General features: G+C 46.8%; 1 protein-coding gene across 3 annotated transcripts in view; it reads right to left on the bottom strand.

Annotated features, from left to right (window-relative positions):
* The window catches only part of znf236 (zinc finger protein 236), a 78,836-nt gene that overhangs the window by 16,191 nt on the left and 39,461 nt on the right, over window positions 1–23,184 (bottom strand). For all 3 annotated transcript variants that reach the window (XM_079625474.1, XM_079625475.1, XM_079625476.1), the window contains 13 exons: window positions 22,502–22,602; window positions 21,095–21,246; window positions 20,833–21,015; window positions 20,328–20,622; window positions 19,495–19,598; window positions 15,237–15,623; window positions 14,144–14,268; window positions 13,407–13,620; window positions 11,975–12,106; window positions 11,043–11,159; window positions 10,656–10,840; window positions 6,458–6,643; window positions 2,982–3,111 (listed from right to left, as the gene is read on the bottom strand). In XM_079625474.1, coding sequence (XP_079481600.1) covers window positions 2,982–3,111; window positions 6,458–6,643; window positions 10,656–10,840; window positions 11,043–11,159; window positions 11,975–12,106; window positions 13,407–13,620; window positions 14,144–14,268; window positions 15,237–15,623; window positions 19,495–19,598; window positions 20,328–20,622; window positions 20,833–21,015; window positions 21,095–21,246; window positions 22,502–22,602 — 2,311 coding nt within the window. The remainder of the gene's footprint in view (window positions 1–2,981; window positions 3,112–6,457; window positions 6,644–10,655; window positions 10,841–11,042; window positions 11,160–11,974; window positions 12,107–13,406; window positions 13,621–14,143; window positions 14,269–15,236; window positions 15,624–19,494; window positions 19,599–20,327; window positions 20,623–20,832; window positions 21,016–21,094; window positions 21,247–22,501; window positions 22,603–23,184) is intronic.

The raw sequence follows: 23,184 nt of genomic DNA, 5'->3' as shown, positions 1-23,184 counted from the left end.
AAAGGGCATGCAGTCTCGGGTCTGTGGACGGGGCCCCAGCTGCATTGGCACATCAACTGCCTGGAGTTGCAAGCAGTACGCCTAGCTCTGTGTCGCCTCGTAGGGGTTCTCAGACACAAGCACGTACTGGTCCGTACGGACAGCACTGCGACCGTTGCGTACATCAACCGTCAAGGTGGTCTACGCTCCCGTCGTATGTCGCGACTCGCCTCCCACCTCCTCCTATGGAGTCAGAAGCATCTGAGGTCGCTTCATGCCGCTTACGTGCCGGGGGCTCTCAACCGTGTGGCCGACGAGCTTTCACGGTTCACCCCCCTGCCCGGAGAGTGGCGACTCCATCCCCAGGCGGTCCAGCTGATTTGGAGTGTCTTCGGAGCGGCACAGGTCGACCTGTTCGCCTCTCCGGACACGACCCATTGCCAGTGGTTTTACTCCCTGTCCGAGGGGACCCTCGGCACGGACGCCCTGGCTCACAGCTGGCCCCGGGGCCTACGCAAATATGCGTTCCCCCCAGTGAGCCTTCTTGCGCAGACTCTGTGCAAGGTCAGGGAGGAAGAGCAGCAGGTCTTGCTAGTGGCGCCCTACTGGCCCACCAGGACTTGGTTCCCAGAACTCATGCTCCTCTCGACAGCCCCTCCTTGGCCGATTCCTCTGAGGAAGGATCTACTTTCTCAGAGACGGGGCACTCTACGGCACCCGCGTCCAGACCTCTGGAAACTCCATGTCTGGTCCCTGGACGGGACGCGGAGGTTCTGAGTGGGCTGCCACAGGCAGTGGTAGACACTATCGCTTCCGCTAGAGCCCCCTCTACGAGGCGCCTCTATGCGTTGAAGTGGAACCTGTTCGTCGCTTGGTGCTCCTCCCGTCAGGAGGACCCCCGAACTTGCCCGATCGGCGTTGTGCTTTCTTTCCTGCAAGATGGGTTGGAGCGTAGGCTGTCCCCTTCAACCCTCAAAGTGTATGTCGCTGCCATTGCGGCGCATCACGATGCAGTTGACGATAAGTCGGTGGGAAAGCACGACCTGGTCATCAGATTCCTGAAGGGTGCTAGGAGGTTAAACCCTCCTCGCCCTGTACACTCTGTACCCCCTTGGGACTTGACTCTGGTACTGAGAGCTCTCCAGAGTCCTCCCTTTGAGCCTTTGCTGACAGTAGAGCTTGACATCCTGTCTATTAAGACAGCGCTCCTGTTAGCATTGGCTTCTTTTAAAAGGGTCGGGGATCTGCAAGCATTTTCGGTCGACGAATCGTGCCTAGAGTTCGGGCCGGGCCTGTCTCACGTAACACTGAGACCCCGCCCCGGATATGTGCCCAAGGTTCCTACCACTCCGTTTAGAGATCAGGTAGTGAACCTGCAAGCGCTGCCCCAGGAGGAGGCAGACCCAGCCCTAGCTTTTCTCTGTCCCGTCCGCTCCTTGCGGTGTTACGTTGACAGAACGCAAAGCTTCAGGACCTCAGACCAGCTCCTTGTCTGTTACGGAGGCCGGCAGAAGGGGAAGGCCGTCTCCAAGCAGAGGTTAGCCCACTGGATAGTGGATGCCATCACCCGAGCCTATGAGGCTCAGGGTGAGCCTTGTCCCCCCAGGTTGCGCGCTCACTCAACTAGAGGTGTTGCCGCTTCCTGGGCGTTGGCTCAAGGCGCCTCGCTGACAGACATTTGTAGAGCTGGGGGCTGGGCGACACCTAACACGTTTGCTAGGTTCTATAACCTCCGTGTGGAACCGGTTTCCTCCCGGGTTCTGGCTTCGTCCAGTGGGTCGAGGGAATAGGTTGTGTCGGCTTGCTGCGCCACTCTGTAATCAGATAAGTGCGTCTCTTCCGCTCCGCTGGCCCCTAAGTGGTAACCTCGTTGAGCTCCTCCATCACCCCCCCGGCGCCCGGCGTAGCGGACCGCCTGGCGCCAGGTTTGCTCCTCTAGCAAGAGTCGTAGCAGACTGGGTGTTCAGTGGTCTTGAGTACCGTTTTGCCACGTGCAGTCCAGCCGTGTCTTCCCCTGACGGACTCGCGCCGTCGTCCTTGTTGTATGCGCTCCCAATTCCAATGGTTGGGACCATCTCAGGGACTCCATATGTTCACTATGTGAATTCATATAGTATTCCAGGCCAGTTCAGGCATCCTGGTTTTCCGTAGTGTGCCTCCCCCCCGGGGTTGAGGCACGCTTCCCAGTGTTATCCAATGTCCTCTGTGTGGGTCTTGCGGAACAGCAGTGGATTCCTAGCAGCCCCCGAAATTTATTGAAACTGCTGTAGGGCGGCTTAGCTGGGCACTGGAAGGGGCCAGCACCATGGCGTTTTATTAGGGATCCCAATTCGTCAGGGTAACCCGACGTACGTCGGAGTTCCCTGGACGAAAGGGAACGTCTCGGTTACGTATGTAACCCTCGTTCCCTGAGTACAGGGAACGGAGACGTACGTCCCTTTGCCATGGGGCTGTACCTTCGCAGGGGTCCGTTACTTCGGCTCCTCAGCGAAAAGCGATGATGCAATGTTTACTTCCGGCTTTTATACCCGCGCTGACGGGCGGGTCCGCGGAATGCAAATGTTGCATGCCAATGTTCATTGGCTTTTTGTTTAGTTTCTCGAAGGTAATAGGCTCCCTAGCGTGATCCCAATTCGTCAGGGTAACCCGACGTACGTCTCCGTTCCCTGTACTCAGGGAACGAGGGTTACATACGTAACCGAGACGTTTTGCAAACTATAGGGTCTGAAGAAGTCAAAAAACATCATTTGCAAAAATCTATATGAAATGTTCCAAACACTTTATTTTGCTACATATGGCCCTGTATTAGCCACATAGCAACATTTCCCAAACAATTCCCTTTAAAAAAAAATGTTTCTTGCATTTGTATGATTGAAGCTTTTTCATCTAATAAAAAATTATTTGAAAACCTGTTTCATGGTTAGAACATAATGCATACACCATAGAGGGTTAATGACCACATGACAGTCCTGCAGGAGGAGGCCGGGCCGAGCGAGCGTTACCTGTGTGTGTGCGGTTGTGTCTCTCTAACTGACTGGGTTTGGCGAAGGCTTTGTCACAGTTGCTGCACTTGAAGACTTTGGGTTTCTGAGCGCTGACTTTGGGTCCCTTCTTATGGACATACTCGTGCTCCTGAAAGAGACAACAGGTCATTACAGGGTCAGAGTGACACTTATAATACCATCTATAGCAGACTTAAGATGATCTGTGACATGCTGTCGATCAACAGAGAACTAAATATAGTCTCTGTTTGTAAAAAACAATGGGAAACAGTAATGTACTGTACTTATAAAGGGAATATGACATGAATTATGGATTTAGAGGAACATTTGGTCATGGGGTGTCAATATGTGCTGTGAAATAAGAGATTTTAATAGAGGACATTTTGAAGTGTCAACATTAATATTTTTACATGGGGAAAAAGTGATTGTTATTATGTGTTTATTCATGCATTGTGCTGCTATGATTTCTATATAATTGGGTAGAATTAAATATAATCTATATATAAAACATGTTTTTTGACTGTGTAATTTGAAAAAGTAATATCTGTAAATTGTTGATTTCTGTTTGTTGGTTTATGCCACTGTTCTGCATATGACAGAACGGGTCATGTATTGGGCAGATTGCTGCCATCTGGTGAGAGAAAGAAAAATAACTCATGTTGTGACCATAATAGCCAGGAGATGCCTACAGTGTAAAGTTATGCACTCGGATATACACTATGTGGACAAAAGCATTGGGACACTCCTCTAAATTATTGAATTCAAGTATAAACCAAGCCTCTACTATCGCAGTCTGCATCTACAAACATTAGTGAAATAAATGTGTGGTTCTTCTGGAGCTCAGTGAACTCAATGTGGTTCAGTGATAAGTCAGGTCATGACATCTAGATATTCCTCAGTTTAATTTAATTTAAAGCAAAAATTCCAGAAAAACATTAAATATTTATTTTAATATACAGGTATAGCCAGGGTACTGGAGAGGAGAATACGGCCGATAGTAGAACCTCGGATTCAGGAGGAACAGTGCGGTTTTCGTCCGGGCCGTGGAACACTGGACCAGCTCTATACCCTCTACAGGGTGCTGGAGGGTTCATGGGAGTTTGCCCAACCAATCCACATGTGCTTTGTGGATTTGGAGAAGGCATTCAAATGTGTCCCTCGTGGCGGCCTGTGGAGGAGCTCCGGGAGTATGGGGTCCGGGGTCCTTTGCTAAGTACGACCGAAGCAGGAGCTTGGTTCGCATTGCCGGCAGTAAGTCAGACTTCTTCCCGGTGCATGTTGGACTCCGGCAGGGCTGCCCTTTGTCGCCGGTTCTGTTCATAATTTTTATGGAGAGAATTTCTAGGCGCAGCCAGGGGCCGGAGGGTGTCGGGTTTGGGAACAACACGATTTCGTCTCTGCTCTTTGCGGATGATGTTGTCGTGTTGGCCCCTTCAGACCAGGACCTTCAGCATGCACTGGGACGGTTTGCAGCCGAGTGTGAAGCGGCTGGGATGAGAATCAGCGCCTCCAAATCCGAGGCCATGGTCCTCAGTCGGAAAAAGGTGGCTTGCCCACTTCAGGTTGGTGGAGAGTTCCTGCCTCAAGTGGAGGAGTTCAAGTATCTTGGGGTTTTGTTCACGAGTGAGGGAAGGATGGAACGGGAGATTGACAGACGGATCGGTGCAGCTTCTGCAGTAATTTATTACGATTTACCGGTCAATCTACGTTCCTACTCTCACCTATGGTCATGAGCTTTGGGTCATGACCGAAAGGACAAGATCCCGGATACAGGCGGCCGAAATGAGCTTTCTCCGCAGGGTGGCTGGGCGATCCCTTAGAGATAGGGTGAGAAGCTCGGTCACTCGGGAGGAGCTCAGAGTAGAGCCGCTGCTCCTCCACATCGAGAGGGGTCAGCTGAGGTGGCTCGGGCTTCTGTTCCGGATGCCTCCTGGACGCCTTCCCGGGAAGGTGTTCCGGGCGCGTCCCACCGGGAGGAGACCCCGGGGAAGACCTAGGACACGCTGGAGAGACTATGTCTCCCGGCTGGCCTGGGAACGCCTCGGTGTCCCCCCGGAAGAGCTGGAGGAAGTGGCTAGGGAGAGGGAAGTCTGGGCATCTCTGCTTAGACTGCTGCCCCCGCGACCCGGCCCCGGATAAGCGGAAGAAGATGGATGGATGGATGGTATAGTCGAAATAATTCAACCCCCATTACAAATTTGTGTAACCATTGTTGATAAGCGTTCTAGTCTTGTCCGTGTTTTGAGTTCATGCCATTGTTTTATGTTTGATCACGTTTTGATTATTTGTAAATAAACTGCATATGGGTTCTTAAAAACTTGCCTTAGTGGACTAATCATTACAGATGGCAAAATCTACAGACTTCCAGCTGTTTGCAATGAACAAATCATACAAAAGTAATTGAAATAACTCAACACACCAAATGTTTCAAGTGGTTTCCCCAAATTCAACTGAAAATGCACATTTGAATAACTTCTGCAGTCTCAAAAGTATTCACCCCCCTGAATAACATCCCTCACAACAGCACAGATCTGCAGAACAGGCGTTATCTCACTGATCAAGGGCTTCATTAGCTGCTCCAGGTGTGCTTGAGCTAGAACACATGAAGTATCTGAACTGGCGAGGTTTGTTGAGCGTCAAGCTTGACTGCAAGTTAGAAATATGGCTAAGTCAAAAGAATGGTCCAAAAAGTTAAGAGAAGATATCATCGCCCTTCCGCAACAGGATACAGAAATATAGTGAAATATTCCTAGACACAGGGAACTGATTCCTGCCGTACAGCAGCGCAATGATATTACAGACTTAGTGCCGGTCACGCTGGAAGTTAGCGAGATGGGGACTACTTTCAGGCGCTGTGTAATGTCATTGCGCTGCTGTACGGCAGGAATGAGAGTTTAGTTCCTAGTCATATTGGCCTAGAAAATCACAACTTTTCATTTTCTGTCAGTCTTTGTACACGATGTAACTACAGAAGAGTCAAGTTTTAAATAGGAAACTCTTTGGTAATTTTTTTGACGGTCTAATCAGGTTCAATGATCTATGCTAAGCTATGCTAAAAGTGCTACCGCCAGACCCGGAGATCAAATTAATGGATTCGAAACCGGTGAAACTGTTTAACTCTCAGGGAGTTGGAAAATTAGCCTATTTCCAAAAAAAGTGGAGTGTTCCTCTAATAGTTGCATTTTCAGTTGAATTTGGGGAAACCACTTGAAACATTTGGTGTGTTGCGCTTTTTAAATTACTTTTAATTTGTTTGAGTTGAAGAGAGTGTGTGTGGACAATACCTTGAACTGTATGTGGAGCACTGTAAGATAGTGTGTGTGTGGACAATACCTTGAGGTGTGTGTGGGGCAGGTGTGTGATACCTTGAGGTGTGCGTGGAGCACTGTAAGAGAGTGTGTGTGGACAATACCTTGAGGTGTGTGTGGGGCAGGTGTGTGATACCTTGAGGTGTGTGTGGAGCAGGTGTGTGATACCTTGAGGTGTGTGGCCCGTTTGAAGGCTTTGCTGCAGACTCGGCACACGTGGCAGCGCTCCTTGCCGTGCTCCTGCCTGCAGTGTCTCCGGAGAGCGTTGGCCGTCAGCAGAGTCTGACTGCAGTAGAAACACTGGTGCTTCTGCTTCGGCTCGGCCTCCTTCTCCTCCGGCTGCGGATCCAGCATCTGTGTCACAAATCAAACACAACCGAACCACATCAGACCCAGTGTGTGTGCAGAAATCAAACACTGATCTATCATCTGTGTGCCCAAATCAACCGAACCACATCAGACCCAGTGTGTGTGCAGAAATCAAACACTGATCTATCATCTGTGTGCCCAAATCAAACACCACCACATCAGACCCAGTGCAGCACCTGGAAGAATCAGTTTGAACCACACATCTTAGATCAATAAAGTTATACATGACTGTCTCACAACAAACAACAGTTATTAAGAAATGTGGACATCAGGTCCACTTGGATAACCCATGAAAGACACTCTGATATCACAGCTTTTCATATTGGATTATTATATTTTGATTTGTATTATTACTGTTTTTCGAAAGATTTGAGTAAAGCTTTACTAGTGCATGCCAACCAGCCAATGCAACAATCTTTACATGTGGGTAAATAAAATGTTTAATATCTTTGTGACATTTCCCAAACACGCTCAAAGTGCTTGACCAATCACAACACACCGCTCCAGCCGACCAATCAGAGCACAGTGTGCTTTTCAGAAGGTGTGTGAAGATAAGCCCAGAGAAAACGGGGCCAAGCTACACCAGCCGAAGAAGAAGAAGAGAAGACCAACCAGCAGCAAAGCATGTATCCTGAATAGACATACCTCTATACAGGCCCACGGAGAGGCAACAGCCCTCGTCAAATGAGCTCGGATGTTACGAGGACAATCCTTTCCCTGACACGCGTAAGCCAGCGCGACAGCGTCCACAATCCAGTGAGAAAGTCTCTGTTTTAAGACGGTTCACGTTTTTCCCTTAGTACATCCACCAAAGCACACGAAAAGCTGGTCCAACTGAAGGAAGGCAGGCGCACAATTGACATACATCCACAAAGCCCTGAAGGGCAAACAGCGCTCTGAGCGTCAGCGTCACGCGAGGACGACAGCTCAGCAGATAAAGCGGGCAGAGAAAGGACCTGTGCTTTGAAGGGTGTAGAGAGAGACTTAGGCACGTAGCCCCGTCTCGGCCGGAGAGTAACACTGCAGTCTCCGGGTCCGAAACAGATAATATCACCGTCCATGAGAACGCATGTAAGTCGCCAATGCGCTTAGCTAGGCAAGGAGCAGAGCCGTTTTTAGGGAGAGCTCCTTAACGGTAATCGAAAACCAAGGGCTCGAACTGCGGTAGAGAGAGGCCTCAAAACTTGAGCTAGATCCCAGGGCGGCACTGAAGGCGGCCGTGAAGGACATAATCTCCTCGCTCCCCTGAGAAATCTGGTCCCCAGAGCATGCCTTCCGATCAAGGTCAACCTGATGTTGTAACCGGGGAACAAAACGAAGCAGTAGCGACCACGTACCCTTTCAGCGTGGGTGCAAACTCACATTATTTTCCAGTCTGTGCTGCAGGAAGCAGTAAACATCTGACACGGGGGATCACGGGGTCGGCATCAGTATCCTGCCACCATTAAACAATCATTTAAATTCAGTATCGCATCAGCTTGACGCTGCGGGAACAGAACCAATCCCACCGTGCAGAGGTGAAGATCAGGCCGAAGATACCGGGCTAAGACTACGCCAATCACAGAGTAGAACAACAGCCAATAGCGTTGTTCCTCTAGGAGTGCTCACAGCTGACAGGCAGGGCCAAGTCAATGAGCTGCTCAGCTCAAGTACACCAGAATTTGCACATCAGCTAGAATATCAGGCTGCACAGAATAACACAGGGCAGCACAACAGCAGTGCTCACACATCAGTTTGCACATAAGCACAGCATCAACAGCCGAAGCGGTAACAACTGTGAACAGACGTAGTCAGATCAGAATAGCCAGTTGCACTGAATAATACAGGGCAGCACAACAGCAGTGATCATATAACGGTATGCACACAAGCACAGCATCAACAGCCGTAGCGTTAACAACTGTGCAAACACATAGTCAAGACTCAAGACTAGGAGATAAGTGAGTTTAATCACTCACCGAAAGCACTTGAGACGCCAGGGACGGCACATTCGCTTGTAAAACCTGGCGAATGTGTTCTGTAACGATCAGCTGGTTGCAAAACATACATACTAAGACGTGTGTAACACTTTACAATAAGGTTCATTTATTAAACATTAGTTAATGTATTAACTAACATGAACTAACAATGAGCAATACATTTGTTACAGTATTTATTAATCTTTCTTAATGTTAGTTCATATGAATAAAGCTGTTCGTTGTTTGTTCATGTTAGTTCACAGTGCATTAACTCATGTTAACAAGATTTTAATAAAGTATTAGTAAATGTTGAAATTAACATGAACAAAGATGAATAAATGCTCTATAAGTGCAGTTCATTATTAGTTAACGTTAACTAATGTAGTTAACTAATGAACCTTATTGTAAAGTGTTACCAAGACGTGCTTACTTGGCCCATGACGAGGCGATAGACCTCGACGAATAAGCTCACACGTTAAGGGGGGGTCTTTCCTCCTGAACGTGCGCTTGTGAAGTGCTCGGTTGGGGATCTTGGGTCCAGTATCAGACCGAGTCCTCCATCCCTCTTGGGCACCCCGGAATAGCGGCTTTAAAACCGCTCTCCTGACATGCTCTATCACTCCTTTTGCTAGCAGGCAGTGAACTTCCTGTCTCAGAACGGGGCATTTTGGGGCAAAGTCAGTGACGGACCCACGGCTGAAGCGGGCTGGTCTGCGTCTGAACTGAAGGGAATACCTGTGTTCAATTTAGTCAAGGTGAAACGGTGGAATAGCTCTCCACGTGCCTGGGAAATGACACCGCGGGGATATTAGTATATTAATATGCTCAATAAGTATATTGCACGTTGACGTTGGGGGATATTGGTACTCACGTGTTTTTCCATCGGGAGGCCACTATAGGCACGGACTGCAACTCTACGCTGCTCTGGGGCAGGGCGAGGACGGGCTTAGCTAGGGGTTACCCACAGGTGTCTGTTAAGGACGGCCATGAAGCCCAATGGCCTGGGCAGAGCGCTTTGTAAACATGAGCGCGATGTCTGTTGTGCAGAGCGGATGCCACTTCGCCTGCAGAAGCGTAGGCCTTGTCAGCCAGATGAGCCGGGAACTTGCACGGCTTGGACGGCAGGCTGAGATACGCGCCCAGAGACGGGCACAGGCACAGGTGCGCGCCGACGGCCTCCTCGAAGGAGGGCATGCACACAGGGCCGTGGGCTTCCGCACCGTACACGTGGGAGAAGGTGCCCTGTGTGGCAGCGTGGACGCACGTCGATGGAGGTGCAGACCACGACTGGGGACTTTTAGCGTTAAAAAAATTGCGTTCCCAATGAGGCCAGAAAGAAAATAGTGGAGAGCGGTGGCCAGACTGGAAGTACCTAGGATTCCAACTTACTCTTGTTCCTGTAGGCTCGTCCGGAGCATTCCATGTCGAGTCCAGCGCTTACCCGAAAAGGACCGGTGGAATGTGGCGACGGCAAAGGACATCGGCCCCAGGCCTCGTCGTCACCGGTGGGGCAGGGTGGGCCTCGACCCCGTAATAGCATGAGCAAAAACCCTCCAGGTGCTCAAGTGCGCACCGGCAGGTCGGCGCAGAACTCGTTGGTGTCGGCGGCTCGATGGGGCCCGCACAAATCCTGCAGGGTAGCCATCGGATGCGAGGAAGAAAAGGTAACTAGTCCTCAGGTGCAACTTCAATGATGACAGCGTGAATAAAAAGATTCTGCATTTTATACTGCCCACGAGGCTTTCAGTATTTGCATACTTCGCAACAATTGGCCAGCTGTTCCAAGCTGGCGTTAGCCTATAAGATCTCCACAAAAGTGGAGAAGGGAGTTCCCGCAGCGGCATAGCTGACGCAATGCTGAAGTTACCGCTCTCGAAAGGAACCTCTTCTAGAAGAGACCAAACGCAACATCACGACTGGCGTAAAAGAGCATAATAGGTCCTCTTTAATTAAACGATCATGTTGTCAAAACTCACAAATCTTTTATTTATCTATTACCATTAAATTCAAGAGACTGTGTATCATCTGAGAGCATTATTCACCTGTGTGCTGAGGTTGAGCGAGACGGTGTCCAGGATCTGCGTGTCGGACAGAGTCAGAGTCACGCTGCCGTCGCTGGCCACGCCCCCCGATGACATCAGAGTCACGCTGCCGTCGCTGGCCACGCCCCCCGATGACATCACCAGGCTCTGCGAGGACAGGGAGGTGCTGGGAGCGAGAGCACTGACTGATGGGAGAATACACACACTTACTAGTAAACATACGTCTATCGCAACTCTATCGCCCTGTACTTCTGTTACCCTCACAGAAGTGCACACGGTAATCCCGTACAACAGGCTGCCAAACTCCATCTCGGCCCGGACTGATAAGAAAAGTGTTGTACGGGATTAACTGTAGTACGTCAGTGTGTGTGTGTGTGTGTGTCTCACCGGTGAGGGCCGAGGGAGGAGAACTCTGAGGAAGGAGCTGATCGCTGCTGATCTGAGCCAGTCTGAGCCCAGGGCTGATGCTCGCGGTCGAGGAGTGATGAGGCAACAGATCCTGACCTGACACACACACACACACACACACACACACACACCACGATGAGTCAAATGTGTGTCAGATCTGGTGTTGTTTTAGGATTCTAACAGGTGAGTTTGATCTTAATTGTTTACATTTGAATGCCAATTATTTCATGAATATTAGGGGTGTCACAATATATCGCAATACAAAAACATTCATCAATGTATATCATGGATTTCTGTATTTTCAGCTTCAGAATCATGAACATGTTTATTCTGCTGTCTCTATTGTCCTGCATTGTGTTTCCAGCACCAAGAATATTCATTTACACACACAATGTAAAGCCAAATTTAGCACTTTAATAAACAGTAAATTTTTTGTTAACCTTTTATCATATATCTTGGAGTATCGCAATAATACGGTATCGAGAGTTCAGAATGGAGATATGTATCGAATCATGACATGAGGATACGATGATGACCCACCAGTGTGTGATTGACAGACAGAACTACAGAAGAAACCTCTCTAACAGGACCAGTGTGTGGAGAGTGAGACGCGTAGAGTGTGAACACAATCTCATTCCTCTCCATTCTCCCATCGAGTATCAGCTCAGAGAGAAGAATACTAACATAAGAGAATATTTGAAGAGTGGAAATAAAGTGCCTAACGTGTTCATTACTGGGAATAAAGTGTTTATCAAGTGTTTAATTAGTGTGTTTGTGTCGTGCAGCAGTGTGTGTGTGTGTGTGTTCACCTGCTATAGTGAGTGTTTGTGTTTGTGTGTGTGTGTGTGTGTGTGTGTGTGTGTGTGTGTGTGTGTGTGTGTGTGTGTGTGTGTGTGTGTGTGTGCGTTCACCTGCTATAGTGAGCGTGATCTCAGATGTGCTGGTGCCAGTGGATGATGAACTGGTCTGTAACGCTTGAGTCAGACTGGAGTTGTTGATGGTCAGAGTGATTTCTGGAGGTCTGCTGCTGGACACTTGAGAACCTGACACACACACACACGCACACGCACACGCACAAGCTGAACTAACACTCAGCTCTCAGGTGTTCTAGATACCCACTGAAGATCAAAGAAGAAGCTGTTTGTTCACAGAATGTTTCAAGGACTTTTCAAGCACTACTTTTTTTTTTTTTTTTCAAGGACTACAATCAGAGATCTCATTTATCAAACAACATCTTTCTTCATTATCTTTTAAATTCTTAAAAAAGGTAAATAGATACAAATGAGCGAATAAAACAATGGTACAGATAAAGTGCAGCAGATGCAGTGACTGCGGTGACTTCAACCATTAGAGGACACCATGACAACGACATCGCTTTCTTATTCAAAGTGACTTTTTCCCACATGAATAAATGATTGACCTGAAAAATGAAAGCTTTATCATATACTTGGATATTTATATGAGAAATATCACACTCACAGCCATGCAAAATGCCTCTATACTGTATATCTATATCAGACGTGATATATCAGTGTGAAAATGTTTTATCAATAAATTTTTTAATAAATTTCCCATATATTGCCTTTCAATAATTCAAGCACTTCTTTATAAAAATGGCCATGACTTAAATTTCCAAAAGTCAAATTCAAGTACTTCAAGTAATTAAGGCACCTTGTACAAACCATGAATAATTAAATAAAAAGTTGTATTTTTATTTTACTGTACTTTAGAGTGCTTGTAATGTCCATTATTCGCAATGAATCTCTTTAAAAATGTGAGATGTGAGGTGGACGTGTGTGAGATGTGGACGTGTGTGAGATGTGGACGTGTGTGAGATGTGGACGTGTGTGAGATGTGGACGTGTGTGAGATGTGAGGTGGATGTGTGTGAGATGTGGACGTGTGTGAGATGTGGACGTGTGTGAGATGTGGACGTGTGTGAGATGTGGACGTGTGTGAGATGTGGACGTGTGTGAGATGTGGATGTGTGTGAGATGTAGACGTGTGTGAGATGTGGACGTGTGTGAGATGTGGACGTGTGTGAGATGTGGACGCGTGTGAGATGTGGACGTGTGTGAGATGTGGACGTGTGTGAGATGTGGACGTGTGTGAGATGTGGACGCGTGTGAGATGTGGACGCGTGTGAGATGTGGACGCGTGTGAGATGTGGACGTGTGTGAGAGGTGGACGTGTGTGAGATGTGGACGTGTGTGAGATGTGGACGTGTGTGAGATGTGGACGTGTGTGAGATGTGGACGTGTGTGAGATGTGGACGTGTGTGAGGTGGACGTGTGTGAGATGTGAGGTGGACGTGTGTGAGATGTGTGTGTGCAGAGACACTGACCGCTGTGGTCCTCGCTGCTCAGGCTGATGGTGGAGGCTGGAGGCTGTAGAGAGAGACCCGTCAGCGGGTGGATCACCACACCGGCAGAAACACTGGCGTCTCCGTCAGTCATGAGGTGAGCCGTGGCGTGCGGCGCCAGACTCGAGTCGCTCGTCAGCGAGTGAGACAGCAGACTGCCCTGCTGAAGCGTCTGCTGGAGAATACTGGGGTCGATCTGAACACAGAGAACAAAGCGGCATCATATATCGCAATACAAAGTTTTAGTGTCAGAACTACATTAAACTGCTATATATAATGTTGAATATAATGTATAATAATGCAATGGGGGAATATCTGTGAGTCCTGATAATGTCAAATGTCTGATGTTACCAGTAAAAGTGGCCGACATTATTTTTAATATATCTAGTCAGAGACAGAGATCATATTCATCTACAATAATTCAGTATTTCAGCTTCAGAATCATGAACTTGTTTATCCTGGAGTCTCTATTGTCCTGCATTGGGTTTCCAGCACCAAGAATATTCATTTACACACACAATGTAATATCAAATGTAGCATTTTTATGAACAGTACATTTTTGGTTGACCTTTTATCATATTCTTGGAGTATCACAATAACATGCTATCGAGAGTTCAGTGATATCGAATCGTGACGTGAGGGTATGGCTACACCCCTACAGCATCACACAGCCCTACACACACGATCAGCACAGCAGTCTCTCTCGGGCCGAGCCGTACCTGCAGAGTGATGTTGTTGATGTTGCTGGGGTCAATCCCAGAGATCTGCACATTCGGACACACCAGGTGAATCCCTTCAAGAGTAGCGAGACCCTCCGTCAGAGAGACCGTCAGATCTCCACCCGCTGAGGGAGCAAAGAGGACAATCATGCACTCATCCACAGTAAGAGTTCTCGCCCTTTCCGAGACCAGTCCAATATTACTCACATGATCTCAGTCTCACATCAAGGGCCCTATCATACACCCGCCAGGAGCGACGCAAGTGTGTTTTGCTAGTTTCAGCCCAACGCAGTTTTCATTTTCATGTCCTGCCACGTTGTCTGCACGTGTGTATTGTGTAGTTATGAGTACCTGAGACAGTAGCAGGCAGTGTCTGCACGTGTGTATTGTGTAGTTATGAGTACCTGAGACAGTAGCAGGCAGTGTTTGCATGTGTGTATTGTGTAGTTATGAGTACCTGAGACAGTAGCAGGCAGTGTTTGCATGTGTGTATTGTGTAGTTATGAGTACCTGAGACAGTAGCAGGCAGTGTTTGCACGTGTGTATTGTGTAGTTATGAGTACCTGAGACAGTAGCAGGCAGTGTTTGCACGTGTGTATTGTGTAGTTATGAGTACCTGAGACAGTAGCAGGCAGTGTTTGCATGTGTGTATTGTGTAGTTATGAGTACCTGAGACAGTAGCAGGCAGTGTTTGCATGTGTGTATTGTGTAGTTATGAGTACCTGAGACAGTAGCAGGCAGTGTTTGCATGTGTGTATTGTGTAGTTATGAGTACCTGAGACAGTAGCAGGCAGTGTTTGCATGTGTGTATTGTGTAGTTATGAGTACCTGAGACAGTAGCAGGCAGTGTTTGCATGTGTGTATTGTGTAGTTATGAGGACCTGAGACAGTAGCAGGCAGTGTTTGCATGTGTGTATTGTGTAGTTATGAGTACCTGAGACAGTAGCAGGCAGTGTTTGCGTGTGTGTATTGTGTAGTTATGAGGACCTGAGACAGTAGCAGGCAGTGTTTGCATGTGTGTATTGTGTAGTTATGAGTACCTGAGACAGTAGCAGGCAGTGTTTGCATGTGTGTATTGTGTAGTTATGAGTACCTGAGACAGTAGCAGGCAGGATGGCTTGCCCCACCAGGCTTTGCTGCAGCAGACTGGGCTCATACTGAGCCGTGAGCACTGGGTTCGCTGGGATGTAGATGTTGGGATCTGAGCTAGTAGTGTGCAGTAGAGTCTGAGCCTCCTGAGCCTGAGGAGCGCACTGGTCCTGCGGTGGTCTCTCGGCGCCGGCGCTCCGCTTGGCCTTGCGGTCCGAGGGCCTGATGTGACCCTGGATGTGGGTCTTGCGGTGGCCAGATGTGCGGAAGCGCAGCTCACAGAACGGGCACTTGAAGGGTTTGGAGCCGGTGTGCAAACGCATGTGGACCTTCAGACTGCCCTTGGTGGAGAACGACGTGTTGCACATGTGACAGCTGAACAGCTTCTGCCCTGCACACACACACACATCAGACTTTAAAGAGGCGGGAATACAACAAGGCTGTTGCTGGAGCAGATTTGTACATTTTCTGAAGAACGTTTAAGTGGTGCTTGGTTGTGTAAAACATTTGTGCCATGGTGTTTGAGTGGTTTCTGGGTATTGCTGTGTGTTTATGAAGCTTTTCTGAGTGGTACATTGCTACGCAGTTGCTATGGTGTTCTGGGTGGCATCTACAGTAGGTAGTCTCGGTCTTCCTTTAATGCATGTTATAACACCGTGTCCTAACCAGACATGATGCTGTGACACAAGAAAACAAGGCCGTTCAATGTAAAGAAGAGCGTGGCTGTGGTCTTTGACTGATTTGATTAAAGGAACACTCCGACTTTTTGGGACTTTAGCCTATTCACCTTATCCCCCAGAGTTAGATAAGTCCATACATACCTTTTTCATCTCCGTGCGTGCTATAAGTCTGTTTGACGCACCCACCGCTAGCCTAGCTTAGCACAAAGACTGGATGTAAATGGGAACTATATTCTCTGAAGGCGAAGCACTGCTACTTGGGCGGAGTGATAACCGCAGCACCGGAGACGCGCCGTGGTGAGGAGCAGAGAGTTCGTTCAGAGCGCGTCTCAGGTGCTGCGGTTATCACTCCGCCCAAGTAGCAGTGCTTCGCCTTCAGAGAATATAGTTCCCAGTATTTATACGGTTAAAATATGTCTGTGTCTCATGTGACTTTGTTTTTTGTACACTCTGTGACTATACAAATCACAACATGTAAATAGGAAAATGTTTGCGTTATTTTGTCACTTATTTGGATTAGTATGCTAGCTGCAACCATTTACATCCAGTCTTTGTGCTAAGCTAGGCTAGCGGTGGGTGCGTCAAACAGACTTATAGCACGCACGGAGATGAAAAAGGTATGTATGGACTTATCTAACTCTGGGGGATAAGGTGAATAGGCTAAAGTCCCAAAAAGTCGGAGTGTTCCTTTAAGAGTGCAGTGCGCCTGCAAAGAGACTCCGCCCACACTCGCTTCTGATTGGCTGTGGTTTTTGATTGATTTGATTAAGAGTGCAGTGTGCCTGCAGAGAGACTCCGCCCACACGCTCTCTTGATTGCCTGTGGTTTTTGATTGATTTTGTCACTTCTGGTGTGGTGTGGACAGACGTTTAACTGCTTGTCGCTGGAATCTTAGCGCATCATGTCTGGTTAGGACACAGTGTTAGTTCCCTTTCGAGGGAACTCGCGTTGGGCCGGTGATGACGCTTTGGGAACGCCCCTGCGTGAATGCGTCTGAAGCACGTTATGTCAACTTAGTCCAATGGCGAGAGTGAGCGTCACGGCGGGAGACGTCACGACCAGGAAAGGATAAAAGCACATCCGGTCTGACCAGTTTTAGCTTCTGTGCCTCAGCAAGTTATTTATTGTTGTCTTGTCACAAGCATCTATACATCATTATGGCGAAAGATATCTACAAGTTGACTGCTTCTCCCTGCCCGCCCTATTTAACTGGTGGGGATACACACTAATTTTGTGTGATGGGTTTGGGAACAGAGCATGCCATGCCAGCCTTCGAGGGGCTGACTGTCAGCATTGTGAGAGGCTTCCACTTCGCACGCTCCGCTCCCGCCTGTCACTTTTCAAGGAAAGTGACTCAGGGACCCGGACCCGCTACTGCTGTGGCAGCACGGAGAAGGCATTTTTGGGGATTGCAAATGGATCTCTCGGCGGGGTTAGAGACGGGCTCCGCCCTTTCTCTTCCTTTACCCGAGGGATCCAACGCTCTCGCCGGTGTCGGAAGCCTGCCCAGCGGCTTCTTCCACCCAGGGTGAGAGCCCAGTGCTTCAGTGCTCTAGTTCTGAGGAATTAGATGTACTGAGCATTGAAGATGACAATAAGGGGGAAGAGGATTCGCCACCTCTTTCCCCAGCATATGAGGAGCTGGTGGAGGTGATCAGGCACCAATATCGGGTGCATCCATTAGGTCTAGCTCCATCACCCCGCACGTTCACGAAATGCGTAGATGCTGCTCTGGCTTCTTGGTGTCATCAGCGTCAGTGGGATCCAGTTAACTGCCGAGTTGGTACAGTGCTTGAGTTCTTGCAAGACCGCTTTTCTTATTTCTTATTCTTAGTTATGCCCATACACCCTAAAGGTTTACGCGGGGGCCATAGTAGCTTACCACGCCCCGGGGGGTAAAACATCATTGGGTAGAGACCCCCTGATTGTTCGTTTCCTCCGTGGTACTTTGTGCCTGAGGTTTATGTCAAACATTATGTTTTGTTTGCCTACATACCTCCACATGCCCTTTAGAAAGTCTGAAATGACTATGAAGGACTGTACTTTGAACTCAGAAGGACTGTACAAATGGACCACATTCTCAACAAAGTGAGGAATTTTAGGGACATTCCTAGGAGAGAAAAAACATTTCTTATGACCTCTCTCTCGAAAGCAACTTGCTATTGGCTTCATTTATGTTTTAATGAAATCCTTTAAACCTTTATTTTATTAAGTGCTGAATTATCTGCAGTCTGGACTGTTTATTTTCATTAGATCTATTCAAGTTGCAACACCTGGACCTGGCTATAGTCCAAGAGGGCCTATCTGTGGTTCCCTTTGAGCCCCTCGAATCAGTTTCAGAAAAGTTTCTGACCTTCAAGGCCATCTTCTTTCTGGCTATTTCATCCCTTAAAAGAGTCGAAAACCTTCAGGCCCTTTCGGTTTCTCCCAAATCAGACCAGCAGGTCATCTGTTTTGGATCACCTAAGAAAGGCCTTCCAGCTTCTAAGCAGACGATCAGCATGTGGAAAGTGGAGGCTATTTCTCTTTCTTATGAGTCCTCTGGCCAGCCGTCACCCTTGTTGGTCAGAGCTCACTCTACTAGGAGTATGGCAGCCTCTAAAGCCTTAATTTCAGGAGTTTCCCTACAGGAGGCGTGTGATGCGGCGGGCTGGTCTTCCCCGCACACATTTGTAAGGTTTTATAGCCTGGACCTGGATGCTGTCCCAGGGTCTCAGGTGCTTATGACTTAGTTGCCAACAGTTTCTCATAACAGGCAATTGTAAGTATGGCGTTTGGGTATTCTCGTTCCCAAAGCATCATCGGCACAGCGTCTCGTTCCCTTCTCAGGGAACTAGGGTCACAGTCGTAACCCGAGACGTTTTTTTTTCCGTTTTATCATCCACCAGGCTAAAATCACATGTCAGATCACTAAGAAAAGAAATAGCTTTCTTCAACAAACCACATGAATTGGTAAATTGTAAAAATATATATTTCGGAAGTTGTTTTTCAGAGATTATTGAAGTGTTTTACAAGAAAAATCTATTTTATTCCTTCTACTTCAAAATGTCATGTTTCATTTAATGTGTTTATGTTTATTTTTAAAACGACGATGCACATTAATTGACATGAGCACTTGCGTCCATCATGTAAATGTGCCAGATTTAACCATACGGGATCATTTTCATCTGCAGTCCCTGGTAGGTCGACAGTAAGAAAAAGAAAAGAAATAAAGTTGTATAAATACATCTGCCTACAATTACTAAAACTATGGCATGACCATATGGGACATAAAACACTAAAGAATCATGTTCCAGTAAACATAAACAGAAGCATATTGGCAGAAAAAATACAAACAAAATTATTTAAAATAATCAGACAGAAAACAAGCCATTTCTCCAGATTACAACAACATAGGATTCAATGTGACACTTGCTGTTTGTTTGTAATTATTTGTGAAATTTAAATCCTTCACCAATGATCTTTTTCAGTATATTATTCATGTCTGCAGAACAGCCAGTTTTACATGCTGAAGTTACAGCAAGTATAATTAACAGTGATAATCAACTTCACCAGGCCATATAAACACAGATCTAAACGCACCTGAGTGTGTCTTAACGTGACAGTCCAGTGTGGACTTCACCGTGAAGCTCTTCCCACACTCATCACACTTGTACGGTTTCTCGCCTGTGTGTATCCGGATGTGTCTGAAAGAGGAAAAACAATGTGTGTTCTGGGCTACTGTTAGGACAGATGTACAGTCAACATTTACACAGACATCTTCAACATTCTCACATTATCACTGTTTATTCACTATAGTTCAGAAAATGGTGATAAAATATGAGCAGAACTCAGTTGATATCTGACAGGTTGATATATTCTGTTAGACTGTCTCACACACACACACACACACACACACACACACACACACACACACACACACACACTTCTGTTAGACTGTCTCACTCACACACACACACACACACACACACACACACACACACACACACACACACATGAATTATGTTGAATATCTGTCAGCTGGTAAATTTAACTACACAATTAGATAATACCAGTTTAACTCAACCAGTGACCAAGCAATGCTTCATGTGTTCAGTGTGTGTGTGAAAGAGCATTAGCAGTTACAGACACACACTTCAGCAGAACATGATCAGCTCACAGTGTCAATCATTTCTGCTCTCAGATGTGTATAAATGTCACTGGTGGTCCCTGTGTGGAGAATATCGGGGTATAATATCTCAGTTTACTGTATTCTGCTCTCCTCACTCACAGAGAGGAACTATAGTCCTGATCACACTAGTACACTAGTAAACATATCAGAAATGGTGTCTGGTGTCTGGATGATGTTTGGTTTGCCTGTATACAGACAGACGGAGATGTGCAGAGCCGTCCAGATGTTCAGAGGTGATTGTTACCTGACCAGGTCGCTGGGCTTCTTGAAGCTCTTTGGACAGTACTGGCAGCGGTTTGGGAACTTGGGCTCTATGTTGAGCTCCACACACTTGTCTTTGACCTCACTGATGCGGTCCCGTTCGGCAGCCGTCTGGGCCAGAACCTTCTCTGAGAGACTGGCCTCGTCGCGCGGGTCTCTCTTGGCTAGCTCTGCGGTCTGCTCTTCTGTTAGCGTGATGATGCCGGCGCGGTTCCTCTTCGGCCCGGAGCGATCCGACCCGTCCTCCTCCTCCTCCCCGGCCTCGTCACTCTCCAGAACTAACATCAGTCAATCAGCTTTATTTATACAGCGCTCTTTACAACACAGAGTGTTTCAAAGCAGCTTTACAGAGATAGCAGGAAAATAATGTTTGTTTCCAGAAGAAAACAGCGTCATATTCCAGCTTAAGTAAGTTCAGTCGTGGTTCATTTTAGCTGTAAAAAAGTTATATTATGATGGCGATAGTCTGGTGTGTGTGTGTGCCGTACCTTTGGGACCCACAGCATGATGGAGTTTGGTGTGTTTCCGGCGCAGGATGACGGTGCGGAAGCTTTCCTCACACACGGTGCACTTGAAGGGCTTGGTGTTCAGGTGGATGATCATGTGACGGTTCAGACTCCCGTTAGTGGTGAAGCACGTGTCACAAACATCACACTTATAAGCCTTCACTCCTGAGAGAGCAAGGAGAGGTTTCAGAACAGCGTACATGAACATGAACACAGCGTGATGGAGTGTGTGTGTGCAGGCCACCTGTGTGTGTGTTCAGGTGTGATTTGAGCACTCCGGCGGACACGAAGCTCCTCCCGCACAGGTTACAGCGGTACGGCTTCTCCCCGGTGTGAGAGCGCACATGTTGCTTCAGGTGACTGGACTTCTTAAAGCTCTTATCACACATACTGCACCTGACAAACAAAACACACTTCACTGCACTGACTCAACCAAGCGCATGAGCAGGTTGCTGGATTAAGTAGATCTCGGGACACGAGTGAAGAGCAAAGATTTGTTTACAGAAGGAAAAATACAATTAGCAACTAAATGTTGCATTAGAAATATGCAGGTTGCTGGTGCTCTTCATGTGTTGGTCAAAAATGACCAATTAAATGTTTTTAAAATGAATGTACTATATTTTAGCTTGATAATGTCTTTTATTTAATATTTAGTATTTTTAGGCGATTTTTTTAATACTAAATTATATTTACGCTGTATTTATAATCCATTTATTTTTACTTTTTGAGCATAGACCGGAAAATTACATGTCCAACTTAAACTGTTAAATCTTGAACGCTTTAGAGCGACAGACTGAAGTTTGGTCTCTTTTCAAAGACGACACTTGGCAGATTATTGCTAAAGTAAAAGTTACAGAATTTTATGTGTATTGTTATGAAACATTTTCAAAATAACATTTTACTCTAAAACCTACAAGAAAATCAAAGCCATAAATCAAAAAAATTTAACAAAGATGTTGTTCGGCTGCAGTAACAAACGCTTCCACTAGGGGACATTTTTGACCGGACTTTTTACAGGACTACTTCACCTTTTCGAATCATGTCCATGATTGTTGTGTTCACATAGCAAGTAATTTTTAGAAACATTTCTAAAAAACATTTTGATTTGTGCAGAATAAATAAATAAAAAGCCCATAAATATGGAACATCTTGTAACAATATTCCACGAGTTATTCCTACACTTCACATGGAATCTCTCGTTTATCTCTCCAGATCTCCACACCAATACCTTCAATACAAGTCTCCTGAAGAGACATGATCACTTGATGAACAGATTTCATTCAGGCTTTTATTCACATTATTGATCAGCGAAAACAAATAGTGCTTATCAAAGATGGTAAACCCGGAAGCTCAAGCATGCTTGCTTCTCTTCATTATATAGACGATTGCGTCTCTTCAGAAGACTTGGAGTAAACTGCTCGATTCATATGGATTACTTTTATGATGTCTTTTTCTACTTTTTGAAACATGAACGTTTGGTAGTGTAGACTTTCTATGGATGGACAAAAATGATAAGCGAATATTAAAACTATCTTCATTAATGTTTCCGAAGTTGAATGACACATATTCATTGCTTTCAAGACTACTCATTTTCTCCTCAAAGTGAGTAGGACAGCAGCTGTCTTTTAGTGTTTAATGCACGTGAACTTACTGATAAACTCTCTTGTTGATTTCATCCTCATCCTGGAAGTCTTGCGTCTGTATAGACAGCTGCAGCTCTCCTTGACTCGCCTCCTGCAATAAACCACTTGTCTACACACACACACACACACACACACGGGGGATGGGACGGTATGAAAATTTCATATCAAGATTATAGTGACCAAAATTATTGTGATTATCAATATAATCACGGTTTTGTTAAAATTAGATGAAAGTGTTCAAAAAGAACTGATGCTGAGCTCACACTGAAAACATTTCAACTTCAAGTTTTGAATTTGAAAATCAACAAACAACAAATAAAACAAGCAGCTCTATGCACTTTTTAAAGCAAGATTCTATTCTGTGGTATTTCCTTCATTATAATGACCGTCGACAATAGCAACGCATTATAACACAGCGCACATCATGTATCACAACGGGCAACTCTTCATCCCCAACTCTCTTCATCCCCAACTCTCTACGTCCCCAACTCTCTTCATCCCCAACTCTCTACATCCCCAACTCTCTTCATCCTCAACTCTCTACGTCCCCAACTCTCTTCATCCCCAACTCTCTACATCCCTCCCAACTCTCTTCATCCTCAACTCTCTACGTCCCCAACTCTCTTCATCCCCAACTCTCTACATCCCCCCCAACTCTCTTCATCCTCAACTCTCTACGTCCCCAACTCTC

The sequence above is a fragment of the Phoxinus phoxinus genome, assembly GCF_949152265.1.
Source record: "Phoxinus phoxinus genome assembly, chromosome: 10".
Taxonomy (NCBI): Eukaryota; Metazoa; Chordata; class Actinopteri; order Cypriniformes; family Leuciscidae; genus Phoxinus; species Phoxinus phoxinus.
Note: the sequence above shows the minus strand (reverse complement) of the source record. Positions and strands in the feature narration are given on the sequence as shown.